The sequence below is a fragment of the Neolamprologus multifasciatus genome, chromosome 15 (genome assembly GCF_963576455.1).
Source record: "Neolamprologus multifasciatus chromosome 15, fNeoMul1.2, whole genome shotgun sequence".
NCBI lineage: Eukaryota > Metazoa > Chordata > Actinopteri > Cichliformes > Cichlidae > Neolamprologus > Neolamprologus multifasciatus.
In genome coordinates this window covers 3,176,390-3,190,538 of record NC_140453.1, presented here as the reverse complement: position 1 = coordinate 3,190,538, position 14,149 = coordinate 3,176,390, and the positions used below count along the sequence as shown (strand labels likewise).

The window sequence follows — 14,149 nt, the reverse complement described above, 5'->3', positions numbered from 1 at the left end:
CACCAAACGAGTAAAAAGAGTGAAAGGGCCAAACAGACTGAACCAACCGGCCAGCAGAAGAGCCAACAAACACAGACATCACAGAAAATTACCTTTCTCGTCTGTATTTGCGATAAGCTATAGCGGCTATAAGCCTAGGGAGAGAAAAACATAATGGTGGAAAGGTTTATTATGTTGTTTCGCTCTGTGAGGAGCCGTGAATAACAGCAATGGAAGCAACTGTTTTGCTGATGGATTTAAACACATAAAATTAAGTTAATGTATTTGTTAAATAAAATAAAATAAATCAGTCATTTGAACACATTCATATCCCAACATCACGTCTGCAGAAAACAACGTGAACAAAAACTATAAGACGGGAGTTCATATTCTATGCTTGGACTGCTGTGAGACAATGTGTAACACTTAACTGTAGCGCGTAAGAGATAATTATGAGGATCGTTTAGGTTTCATGTCAGTGATAACAGCCTACACTCTGCCTACACATGAATCTGCTGGGATATAAGTGGGAAAAAGGCTTCAAATTACAGTGTGAAATTCAGCCTCGTCTCTGTGCAACCTGATTTGCATTCAAACGAACCGACTCGCATCATAAAATGATGCGATAAAATTAAAGAGGCCAATTTTTTTTTACTTTTTTGCCAGTCGAACACTTCATGAATCAGATTTCCCCTCACGTGACCAGATTAGTGTGCTTCGGTTTCATCATCTGCTGTTTGTGCTCGACTGGGTAAACACACCTCCGCAGACTGACATGTGACCTTCTGGTGAACCACACCAGCATTCCACACACATACCCCACCCCGTTTTTGCACACACACCCCTCCCTCACCAAGCCCTCCATCCTCCAAATTTGGGAGAAGTCAGAGCAAGGTCAGCTTTGGGGATAAATCCTTTACTCTGTCACTGTCACTTAATGCCTCTTTCCCCTTCTTTTTCCTCCTCTCATCTCCGCTCCCACAGTTCGCCTCGGGGGCTAACATCAGTGCACGCTGCTGAAGCTTACTGACTCCCTATGAATTAAACATGGATAAACATATTCCCCAACTAACAGGGAGCCTGTTGCAAGGGGTAGCTTCACAGAAGCATTAGGCAACGATTTTATGTCATCGCAGCTTCCTGTCATGTGTTGAGGATGAGTTAAAAAGTCGCACAAGAGGAGTTTAGCGAGGGTAGAAGTTTAGACGGAAACTCAAGTGGGCTAATTGCAGCATGGCACATGTGCCTGTGTGTGTGTGTGTCCTTGTGCAAGCCTCACCTGTGAGAGGAGCTTATTGTTATCGTCTTCCAGTATCCGCACTTTCGTCTCCAGCTGCCTGATGTAGTTGGTGGAAGAATCTGGAGGAGAGATGAAGAGGGAAAAAAGAGAAGAGGAGAAGTGATTAGCATTTCAAAGACCTCAAGCGGAAAACGGGCAGGCAGGGCCACTGAGGCAGAAGGACCACAGAGAGCTCCAAAGGTTGCCGTGCAGTTTGAGATGCACATCACATCCTTGTGAAAGAGCGTTATAATATTAGCTAATATGCTAGCTCTGACACTCAAAGGTCTAAAAATATTAAATTGGCACGAAAAACAAAAGACAAAAGGTACAAATTCTCCCACCTTTTACATTTTTTGCACTATGGATGCAAATGTTGGTATGGGCTTATATCTGGTGACTTATATTGGCATAAAAAGAAAGATGGCATCAGCTTTAAGATGGCTAAACAAATAGTAAAGATTTCATCCCTAATTTTAATTTTTTTAGTAATTTTAGTTTTAGTTTAGTTTTAGTATTGGTTCTAGGGCTGTGCGATATGACCTAAATCTCATATCCCGATATAAGAATTCTATCGTCCGATAACGATATAAATCACAAAAATGTAACATTTTCTGTAAATTCTGTGAATCTCGGGCAGCTCGACTTGCGTAACGTGTTTCCAGCTGCGCGTCATGTAGCTGGAGTCGAGTGTTTTAACCGATGCATGAAACGATACATTTTTAGACATAAGTTGTAACGGCCGCCGTTTTCTTTGTGAGTATTTATTATATGGCGTGCTGCGGGGAAAAGCCTGTTCTAACGTTTGAGTCTAAGGTTTATTTTTTAGCACCTGCTTCTCATCCGTAAATAATCTGCTCTTTCACGTGATTCAGTTTATTTTGAAAAGTCTCAGCAGGATCTTGAGCTTTATTGTGAAAGGTTTATGTGGAACATAAACAAGCGGACACGCAATGGTGTTACCGTGTGTTACCACAACGCATAAAAACAGGCGCTTGTCCGTCAGTAGTGTGGTTATATTAAATATAAGAGAAAGAGAGAACTTTAATTAATAATAACTACAGTGACCATCAAAACGGTGAAAAAATTGCCGTAAACAGTTTATTTTGCGACACCACGAAACAAACGATAGCGTAAAATGAAACCATAGACGTTTTTATATCGTCATCCGATATATATCGTTATATCAAACAGCCCTAATTGGTTCCATCCCCAAATTCAAGCCTATTGGTCGCTTTGCAAAATAAGTTCTTGCAGCTGATGTCAAAGGTCAAGCACAGTGTTCACGCTGACCCATTTTTTGACCCCATACTCGACCGCTTTTTCCTTTCCCGACTTGGTGCACATTTCTCCTGTTCTCTGTATGAAAGAGAGTCAACTGACATATTTGAGATTCGTCACAGAACTGTCTGTAATCTGCACATCCGACGGTCTAACTGCAGCCTAATTACCCCACAGAGGTTTTCACAACCAAGGTTGATCCCGATGAAGCGGCACTCTGTGCTGACTTGAATCAACTTTCCCGAGTTCAAATCAGGGACGGGAGCTGATGTGAAGCGCGGAGGTACAGTTAGACTGCAGGTGCCAGGGAGCCTGTTATCTAAAAAGGCATGTTTAATTTACAGAGAGAGATCAAAGCCGAGTTACGCACAGGAGCCGCGCTCTGGTAGCTCCTCGGGAGCACAACACCGCACGCGCGGCTTTATTTTGTTTTGTTTTCTAAGTGGAATTACAGAGAGGCTGAGAGCGGCGACGGCGGGGAAGCTGCTGATGAAAATGATGGGTTGAGGTTTAACAAGATGCACATGAGGACTCGCAGCTGCAGGGTGCCGCACACGCAAATGAAACAAAGCTTCTCGCATCTGTTTGGCAACTCTCGTCTTAGTTTGCCTCGACTTAAATGACCCTCACAAGTCCGACACGCATTTAAGCGAGTCGACAAGCGCTTTGCAAGCAGGGGGCACCACTGTTCACAAATCAGCCCACTCGAACGCCAACCTGGATTCAGCAGGTTTGCAGTTACATGCACACAGCCACAGATGCTATCAGTTTCAGACATACTTTACGCAAACAGCAGGAGGTTTCTAAGCACGTCAGACAGCATGCACGCTCAGCTGTCTGCAGATCCATGAAGTTTTGGTCAAGCTTATGCTGGTGTCCTAAATCTACCTTACATTATAGATGCAGAACTGAATCTGGAGCCTGTAAGTGTTCTCATGTCAGAATTAGTGCTCTGTATTAAAGCCCCCGTTGTCTTTCATTCAACTACTGTTGTCTTTTATCTTCTTTTGCATCATTTTTCTTTGTGTAATAATGTAAAACAAGAAAGGATATATTTTTTAAATTCCCTATTTTAAAACCAACGGGATCATCGATCTTTTTCCCACAACTTGAAAGCAGACAGAGCCAAGTCCAATCGGTCTAACCCCATGACTTTTTTTTAAAGAAGGGCCAGTGCAGACAACACTTGTTAGCCAGTGACTGGACACCTACAGGAGGCCACAGTGGGACGCTGGCCAGATCTGGTAATCCTCTCTTACTGCCTTGTGACACTCTAATCTGTATTCATCTGCTTGCCTGACCTGCAGCCAGATCTCAAGCTGATTAGGATGAAGGTTCTTCAGCGTTCAGTCAGCAAACAACAAACGAAGAAGACTCTGAAAGGGGGAGGGTGGGGGGCAGAAAATGGATGTTAACTGCTGCTTTTCTCCCCAAGTGTTGTGTATGTTGAGATTATTCACAGGGATTAAGATTAAACCATCAGTGTTCGAACAAACTCGCATTTTTTATCTTCTTAAGACCAAATAAATAACAATAAGATGTAAAGATGTACAGTCGAAGGTAAATATTGATGCGGTTTTCCGTTTTAACTAGAAAAACAAAACAAGAACAGAATTGGCCCTAAGTGATGGGCTCCTCAGACGAGAGCATGAACAGCTTCTTCACACACCACAGCACCATCCCTCCCCTGCTACTCCCCACAAGCCTTTGATGTGTTATAGGGGGCTAAATCTCAAAGTGCATCCCTTCAGCATCACGCACGGCATGATTAAGTTGTCTTCCTCAAATATGTGCAGATCTGCTGTGAGAACATTCACAAGAACACACACACACGCGCAGAGTGCTCGTGCTCAGAGCTGCAGGGATCTGCTCGTGGAATCCAGCCGTCACCCTCTCTCTTTAACACCCGGCTCCGGAGTCATCCTGGTGGGAGAAGGGTCAGGCAATTAAACTGTTCCCTGGCTCCCCTGCCACTCCTTCATCCTTTTATCCCCGCAGCCCCTCCAGCAACACATCCTCTCCCCTGCATCACTCGTCCACAAGGAAACGCTACAGATCATACAGAGATCACACAGCCGAGCCAAAATAACCGCCTTTTAACTCTCAGCTCGGTGCATCTGCTCTTTCATGCACACACAGCCCAACAAACACAGGATCATGGGAGAGGCTGTTATTATTTATGCACAGCCTGAATGCAATCTTAAACAGGTGAATAAGCGAGTAGAAGATGCTGTGAAGCAGTGAAATATTTCCAACTAGGCTGTAAACAATGCAGAACGCTGGAGGCCCTGAGAGGGAGAGGAAAACCCGGCCTTTACGTGAGCTATTTTTATATCTGTGCTACTGTTGTTTACCCGCTGAACTGAGCTGATGGGAGACTGTATATATCTGTGTGCGCGCCGGACAAAAGGTGACGCAGACAGCGGCACGAGTCCATCCCCCCTTTCAGCGCGTCGCTTTTTATCACGTCAGTGCCACTGTGACCCACTTCCAGCAGCCACTCCCCTCCTTACCTCCACTCCCACTTTTCCCTCCATTTCTCCATTTTACTACATCCCATTACTTTAACGACTTTCTCCATTACAGCTCTTTTGCTGCTCTGACAGAAAAAAAAAAGAGGCAGTTTTGAAGAGACTGACCTGATATTATGTCACAACAATAAAAACACATATGAGGCCGTTAATCTGACTGAAAATAGAGTTACAAAAAGTTGTTTTGAACCCGTTTTAAAAGGGTCTGGGCTCCACTAGCTCCCGTTTGGTTGCTACAAGGCTCCAAGCAGCCTATGCCCATCTGTCTATAACAGCCCATCTTGCTGTCTTTGCTGCACGCCTCTAGCAGACAAAAATATCTGCGAGCCAAATCACAAGTGAAACAAGTGTGGAATTTAATACTGCACAAGACAGTGTGTGTGTTATAGCAGCGGTCCCCAACCTTTTTTGCGCCACGGACCGGTTTATGTCCGACAATATTTTCATGGACCGGCCTTTAAGGTGTCGCGGATAAATACAACAAAATAAAACTAGTACTGGTACCAAAAAAAAGAAGATTTATTCATAACACACGTGAAAAGACCCAGGAAAACCGAGTTAACGATAAAAACGATAACAAAATAACGCTGAAAACCGATAAAAACCCTGAAAACTATACATTTCACACCTGAGCCTCAACTCTCGCAGCCCGGTACCGGGCCTCGGACCGAACCGGTCCGAGGCCCGGAGGTTGGGGACCACTGTGTTATAGTATGAACTGTAACGCACTGTAACATTTCATAGTATGAAATTTAATGCATAATGTCTATTCAGTGTTAAATGGACTTCTGTCGCCATAAAAAAATAAAGACCTTTAAAATAATTTAAATGTTGGAACCTCTGACGTTGAAACCTGCAGCCAGTGCACTCGTGCCAATAACCGCAGTTCTTCAAATAGCTGCTTGAAGACGTCTACAAATACAAGTCACTCGAGCATAGACTCCTTATGTTTAAAAGACCAACCTTACAGCACAAATAAACAAGTTTATTAACTTTTTATACAAGTTTGTAAAACTTTTAAACTCTAAGAAAAAAAGGTGTTGCATTTTTCTCCTTTTGCAACAACAGTATGGTGGTCAATGTTAGCCATTTAATGATATATTAAGGCTTAAATTGTTAGTTGTTTGGCCACTTTGAGCAACAGTTAAATTGGTCGCTACCAGAAGACATCTAAGAAGCTGGCTGTCCACTTTAGTCAGTAAGTGATTTTAACCCTTTAAGACCTACCATAGAACCAAGTCCGCCAGAGCTTACTTTATATTTTTACATGCTGGGGAGCCATTTTTGGGAGCATTTCAAGTTGATATACATCAATACAACTGTTATAGCCCATATCTTAATAATATGTATGCATTAAGTCCATAGTAACTACATTAATTGCAAAAAAGTGCAATAAACTACAAGAAAAATTGAAAATCGTTTTTTTTTTTTTTTTTACATATATTTCTACTTGGAGAAATTTAAGAGGTTTAACCCTCAAAACTTTAAATACAAAAAAGTTGCAAAAAATGGTTTCCCACCACAGGAAATTTATTTTGAGTGTCTTCATAGTTTTATTTTTGAGATACACCAATTTTTATCTACTGCAGAAAAAACAAAAAACAATCCTACGATGCAAATTTGCAAAGAAAACAGCATGTGCATCAAAATAAACTATTTCCAGCAGTGCAATTCGACTTCTAAGCATCCCAGCAACTATTCAGAAAAGTCAAACATGACTTTGAGTATAGGCCAGTATAGGCTTTTAAGGCCTACAAGTAAAAAACTACATTTTGCACGAAAATGACGTCACTTCCGGTTTCGGACAGGAAATGGTGGACATGCGATCGTTCGCGCTGACGTCTGTTTCAATGTGGGAAGTGTTACGAACAGCTGATCGGATCGGCAAAGCGTGTTTCTGGAATATTATGTTTTTGTTCCTGCAAGCACTTTTTATGCAATTTTTGCAAAGCTATATGTGGAAGGAAACCGTAACTTAGGACAAGCTAATGGCATAAGATGTAAGATGTAAGATGTAACTCCTCCGGTTTCATATGCAAAAAAAATTATTGCGCTAGCTTACGTGGTTGCAGTGCTACAGGCATTTAAAAATAGTTACGCAAAACGGAGCGTGTCTGCTCCGACCGGCTTTAAAGGGTTAACTTAAGCTAAGCAGCTAACTAATAAAGCTAATGCTAGCTAACAATTACGCCAAACCTTTTGTCCAATTGTGGCACTTCTGGTTTAGAAACAAATAAATAAAAACAAACAAAAACAAGTTAGCAACAGCCAACTTTAGGCTTCATAGCAAAAGTCCACAAACCAATGGGTGACGTTAATGTCTGTGTCCATCTTTTATATACAGTCTGAGTTTTAAGACTTTTCAGTAAGTGTGAGATTTTGTACGTTACACCACTGATTAGCAGGACAAGGTGGGAACATTGCAGCATTTCACAATACAAACAAATGTGAACCCTCTCATAAAACCGTGCTCCGCCGCGCTACAACTGGCCAAGCCTCCAGAAAGTTCCTTTAGTTTCTGTTTGAGTACTCTTATCTTCCAGGATGATTTATACAGCCTGCACTGAATCTCCTCATAATGATAATGTATCATCCACAAGAAATGGCAGAATTAGTGTCACTGTGATGGATAACGTATGTATAATATCATTCTCCTCCTTAAATTTGTAGCCTGCTTTTCCATCTCTTTATTAGTTCTTTTTCTCTGTTACACCCTCGGTGCATATGTTTCAAACCCGAGTGGAACAAAAGGTACGCCTGATGTTATCGGAGGTCACGGCAGAAGAGGGGGTTGCAACAATTATAATGACGAGTCTTAAAATTAGACCACACATATACATTTACAATCGACTTTGGGCAGATAGTGGCGGGAATATAACAAAAACCAGCCCACGAGGTCTTTGTTACATCAAAGTAGCTTTGGTAAAACAGTATGGTTAAAAAGGACCAGGCTTTGGAATCCCCTTATGTTTTCAAGTCAGATCCCAGGGCTGTTTAGAAAGCCTGCAGTGCATTGAAATCACTCTGCTTTTATTATTCCTGGCTCGGCTCTGGCTTTCATCTCCTATTCACAGCTGTATCTCAGTGTTTTAGTGCAGAGACATGTATATTCTCTCAGCGACGTGCGTGTCTGTGTGTGTGTAGCGTGTATGAGTGCTTATGCACAACATTTTGAAGACAGGGAATGCATGTGGGCTGTATGGGTGGCTGACAGTGTGAGCTCATGTGGGAGGGTGAAAGAATGAGTGAGAGGGTTCGTGCGAGAAAGGGGATTTTTTTTTTAACCCATCTGTGATACATATATATATAAATATATATGTATATGTGTGTGTGTGTGTGTGTACATGTGTTCAAGGCGGGAATAGGTTGGGTCAATTACCTCAAGATGTTGAAGAAAGTGAAACAGTATGGACTGTTTCTGCTTACACCCGAGTCAGTGGTCAAATCAGTTCCACTGGTTACATAAAGCTTAAATCGTTATACTAAAATAGCTCTATTAACTGGCAACTTTTAAAATCTCAGTTTGGAACGAGCCGTATTCATGCTGGGAATCTGAAAGAGGTCCACCTTAAAAGCTGAAAAAGAGGAAAGGCAGAGAGGGAAGAGAATCAAAGACATGGAGAGACGCCACTCCCTCCAGCCAGCAGTCAGAGCAGCAGTAAACATTTAAATGTAATGTTTGTCTAAGTAGCTGCAAAAGTAATTCCTTGAATTATTGTTCCATCACTTTATTGCTTTTGTAAAAACCCATTAATTGCTGAACTTACCCTTAAACCCAGTGAGGATGGAGCTTACATGAGTGCGTCACCATAAGGTGTGTGAAGTACAGTCACCACCTCGAGTTACGGTGTTGTAACTGTTGGAAATGCATTGCTTGCATAACATGCCACATTAAAAGTGGCTTTTCAAGCACCTTCAGCTGCTCTTAAACAGTGTGCACAAATTAAGATGCTAAATTTTAACCTGTGAATACAGATTAGCCTCCATTTGCGTTGCCAGGTGCAAATTTGCATCAACTCAGTTGATTACATAGGCTTTGTATGAAATCAAGAATAATAAAAACAGGTTTGGTGTGAAGGCACCATTAATGCTAGCCCATACCAAGCTACACACCCGTTCACCACAGTCTCTTCTCATAATGCAGCTTCTGGCTTAATAAATGGTGTATCTGTCGTGACTGATGCTCTCACTTTTCTGCGATGGGGTCTCGCTGCCTCCAACTTTCCATGTAGCACTTGAATGGTGAGGAGTGCAGCATGACTGATAAAGCATTTTTAAGAGTGATACCAGTGGCTATATTTATTGATTAAAAAAGAAAATGTAAAAAATTGTGAAATTAGCTTTTTTCCAGTTTTGGCTTCCAAACATTAAGATAGCAAAGATGACAAACAGACGGTACATTCATTTCACAGCGTTGCTTTCTTTTTCCCTTGATGTTGCAAGTCTAACAAACCTCCGCCCTTGTGTAAAAATGAAACTTTCATGAAACATTCATTGGCCAGTTCATCAAGATGATGGAAAGGGAAACTGTGTTCAACAAACAAAGAGAAACAAAAAGGAAAAGTATTCAGTAGGGCTGCCACAATTAGTCGACTATAAAAATCGTCGACGACTGATTTAATAGTCGACGCGTCGTTTGAAGCTTTGTAAGATCACAAAAGACGCAGGAATAAGTAGTAGGATTTAAGAGTGTAATAACGGACTGAAACAGAAGATGGCAGCACTGCATGTACAAGGATGCCAGCTGCCGTTAAACCCCGAAGAAGAAGAAGCTGTGTCCCAGAATTCATAGCGCAGCCCAGCTCAGTTTACAACAATAGCGGCAGCTAGTTAGTTTTAATATTACTCTTATTATTCTTTCTGGGTCACAAAATAAACATTTAACATATTTTCAGGCAAGAATGTAGCTGTGTAAACCTCAAATATCTGCTCAGTTTATCAAGACACCACATATTTTCAAAAGCGCTCCGACGTTTTCGGAGACGTCTGTTAGCCACTAGCTCGATAGCTAGCCGGGGGCTAGCTAACTAGAGCCGTGAGAACGCCGGACTCCCGGCTAATCGTTTTCAAACCCACCGCTGTCTTTCGCTACTCAGGTTAAACATATATAAGTCACTTAGATAACTTAAAAATGTTATTGTTTGGCTTTTTTTAGTATTTTATTTGTTCCTGAGTGAATCGGTTTGGCTGAGATTAAAGTTATAGTTTTTACACAGCTGAATAAACGTCAAGCAGACAGCTGATTATCAGAAGTGTGAGATGCTCGAGAATTTACTCCGGTGTCCTGTTATATTTTAGATAGCAAGGAGTTTATTAAACTTCACCGAAACAATCTGCAAATTTCATTAAAATTTAATAAACTATCATCTTGTCTTTATTTTTAGTTAGCACATACCTTAAACACTTAAAGCTGTAAGCTAATGATAGTTACATAAGAGCAGATGCTGCTGGTGCAATAAGCTGTACTTTTATGTCCAATGGATGATGATCTGATTAGTCGACTAATCGCAAAAATAATCGGTGACTAGTCGATTATCAAAATAATTGTTTGTGGCAGCCCTAGTATTCAGTGACAATTGCCAGCAGAGCCATTCTGTGCTCCATAATGTAGACATGGCTGTGTACTGTCAGCTCAACGAGATGTTAAATTCAGGCAGATTAGTTGGGAAAATCCTTCCCTAAGGAGACTGGTTAGAATGGTCAGGAATGTCAGATTGAAGATGGAAAAGTTGAGCTATAAGAGTTATGTCCAAGAAAGAATTTTTGATTACTGATGTGCATTTGTGTCAAAAGTGAAGAAATCCTCTTTAAATGTTTGAGATTTATTTATTTTTTCCTGTGACATTTTAGCCCGGAGTGGCTGAGGAACCCAAAGAAACAGGGTTTCAGGCTTTCCTTTCTAGATGAACAGTTTTAATTGATCAATTACGTTTATAAAAACTGCAAAAAAACAAGCTAATATTTCATGTACTGCATTCTGCAATCCACAAATACAGGCATGCACTTGGCCAGTTAGTTCCTTTGCTTGGATGCACTGTAATCGGTCATAGCCAGGGCGAACTGGCCAGGGGAACAGAGAAGAACAAGTTAAGTGGGCAACCATGCTGCATTAATGAGGGGGATGGCAAAACCTGGCAACCCAACCACGTAAACCACAGGCTCCTGGAAGGTCTTCAAAGCCTCGACTGGCTCATCAGCCGGCGGGGAGCTAACCCCATCTGACAAGACATGGCACCCACTCCAAGGGAGCGAGAGCGCCTCACCTCCCCACGCACTCTCCCGTGCGCGAGTCCGTGCATGCGTACGTGGGAGAATGTGCTGCGGAGAGAAGCGAGCCATGTTCTGTTTTTTTGTTTTCTGTCATGTGCATGAAAATGTGAAAGTGTGTCTTTGCGTGTGACAACAGTGCAGCGTTACTTTACGCTCGAAGGGAGACGACCCCTGCCGAGTGACTAGCGTGAAAGTTAAAATTGTCCAACGAGCTCCAGAGGGAAAGCTCGTGCGCGTCGACAGCGCTTAAACACTGACCAGGTGAGATCGGCTCTTTAATCATTTGCTGCTTGTCAGTTGGAAACAAAACCAAACGCCGACAGCTCAGCTTCAACACAGAGAGAAACTACTAGAGGAGGTTTTTGCCTCGGGGAGTTTTGGGTGGCATAAATATTTCACGCACTTTGGTGTATCACATGAATAACTTGGCCTTACGAAGCATTGTGCGGGCATGCAGTGGAAAGTAGACAGTTGAATGGATGTAAAATGCACCTTGGACCTTGACCACAATAAAAATACTGAATAAACAAGCTTTGTGTTCTCAGTTTAAGAGTAACAGCAGGTCTTCCTCTCTGCTAAGCATTAACTTTCAGGTCTTGTGAAGAGAGAAATGAATTACATCTGACCATCAGTAAATTAAATCGGCAATTACAAGGTTAATATTTGGTTTACACGCCGTTTTCTGGACAGTTTTCTTCCTATGGAAGATGGGTTTTGGTTCAGTGTCCCATCCTGACAGAAAAACAACATAAGAAATTGTAAATAAATCTTCCAGTCACATGCCTAATAGTGAAAGCACCGAATCACAGCAGAATACAGCGTCCCTTTTCTCTGATTTCAAAATAAAGACCAAAACTTTCAAAATCAAGGTTTTCAAAGTAAAACATAAAAATATTTGTGTGTTAAAAGAAGGACATATGGAAAGGCCGGCCCTCTGAACCTTGTTAAAAACAGGTTTGGAGAGGATTGAAGAAAAGCGGGACACCCAAACTGCTCTTCAATTACACTAACAGGCTTCTGTCAGTTGGAAATGTCCTCTCAGTCCAGAAGTCTAAACACATTACAAAATAGGCTTTCCACTCGTTTCCTGCTTCTTGCATCCTCATTTGGCCTCACATTTTCCAGCGCAGATCAATCTGTCTGGATAAACAAACGTATGCTGGCATCGAATCCCTATCGACTTTGTCCAATTCCCCACGGTGATCATATCCTGTTATGCATCTAATCATGACAACTTCAGACATTCACAGTTACGCACAGGTCAGCTGGGGCTCTTCATAATGTCAGAGGTTATTCGCTTCCATTGAGTGGAAATTGAAAACTAATTCTCTGACGTCCAACGATCGATCGCTCCGTCTGCTTCGACGGTGGCAGAGAAAGAGGGAGAGAAGCCCGATTTATTTATAGGCGCTCCAACAGACAGCGACGCTGACGCGCGCCTTGTTCCCGTCGCACATCCTGCCCGACAAAGCGATGCCTCCCTCCGCTGTCTCCTCAGCTCGTCATCACCGCCCTTGCAGGGTCAGCGGATGCCTTTGCACGTCTGCAATACAGTACGTGTGATATCCGTGTGCGTCACTGATTACGTGCACGGTATGAGGCCACGCATTAATGCACAGACATGTTTTTTATGGGAGATCTCCAGGGTGACTGCTAGCAAGGCTGTCAAAAATCAATACATATGGTTTAGCGCTTGCATTGCTTAAGTGCTACACAGTACTAGGCCACTTCTCAGACTACTGCCCCATGCCCTTAATCTTTTGATTAGGCTAAAAGAAAGGCAATCAGGCAGCTAGTTGAGTTCAATCCTGTGCAATCAAAGCTGTGGGCTTAATTTAGCCTGCACCCTTACTGATCATGTGTGTGTGTGTGAGATGGCTATTTACTGCGAGACAAAACAGAAAAAGATTAGCGACATTTTGTAGATGGATTAGCTGGTAGCTATTGTTTGCCTTCAGATTGCCGTCCCGAAACCCTTCAGCCTACAGCACAGCGTGTAAGTTCTGTTATTTAGCAGATAACCCTTTTTAAAATCATCCTTTACCCCTTGGTTTACTGGCCGATCAAGGTCAGGAGCCAAACTACAAGATAAATGGACATTAAAAGCGCTCCAGTACTAATTTAAGAAGCTGTCAAGGGCTCGCTAAAGCTTTCAGGGGTGAGCCATATATTCTGTTCAGTCTATGCTGATTCCAAGAGGACCAAAAAAGGCTTTACCGATATCTCACGCTCGGCAGCACTCAAGGCCCTCGACAATGAAGGTCAAGGGTCATAACTCTTGACTGACTCGGGGACGGGACGCGTCATTCCTCTAGATCAGCAACCGTTTTCTGCTGGCGCAGAAGAAGACGATGGTGGAATTAGTGCGTTTCTGTGTATTTATTTTAAATAACAGCACACAAAACTGCACAATCCCCTTTGTCTGAATACATTCCAGTACAATGCAGCCATTTAGATGGGATGATTTGTTCGGGGGATTAGGAGTGCTTTATGAATATTTACTTGTTGAGTTAAATCATGTTTTAGCCAACAAATAAAATGAAAAAAAAAAGAGAACATTTTGGAAATGTCTGCAAAAACAACAATTTAACTCGTGAGTCTGGACGACAGATTCAAAGATATGTTGCCTGTAAACATGTGGATGTCATCAACGTGAAACCCCACAGTGCCCACGGAAGGCTTTGCAGAAGAGGCTTAAGAGATGGCTGGCTTTACCTCGCACAACCCACAACCCACCGCAGTGTGTAAACAAACACCAGAGGGCATTGTGGGTAGAGAACGTCCCCCCAGAGCCCACGGCCCTATTTAA

The 14,149-nt window shown here is 42.3% G+C and overlaps 1 protein-coding gene across 5 annotated transcripts in view; it reads right to left on the bottom strand.

Moving 5' to 3' along the window:
* The window catches only part of ccdc85cb (coiled-coil domain containing 85C, b), a 55,544-nt gene that overhangs the window by 14,160 nt on the left and 27,235 nt on the right, over window positions 1-14,149 (bottom strand). For 3 of the 5 annotated variants that reach the window (XM_085132164.1, XM_085132165.1, XM_085132166.1), the window contains exon 2: window positions 1,259-1,338. In XM_085132164.1, the coding sequence (XP_084988290.1) occupies window positions 1,259-1,338 (80 nt within the window). Of the gene's footprint in view, window positions 1-92; window positions 135-1,258; window positions 1,339-14,149 lie in introns of all 5 variants that reach the window. The other 2 variants (XM_085132162.1, XM_085132163.1) reach the window with 1 other exon arrangement.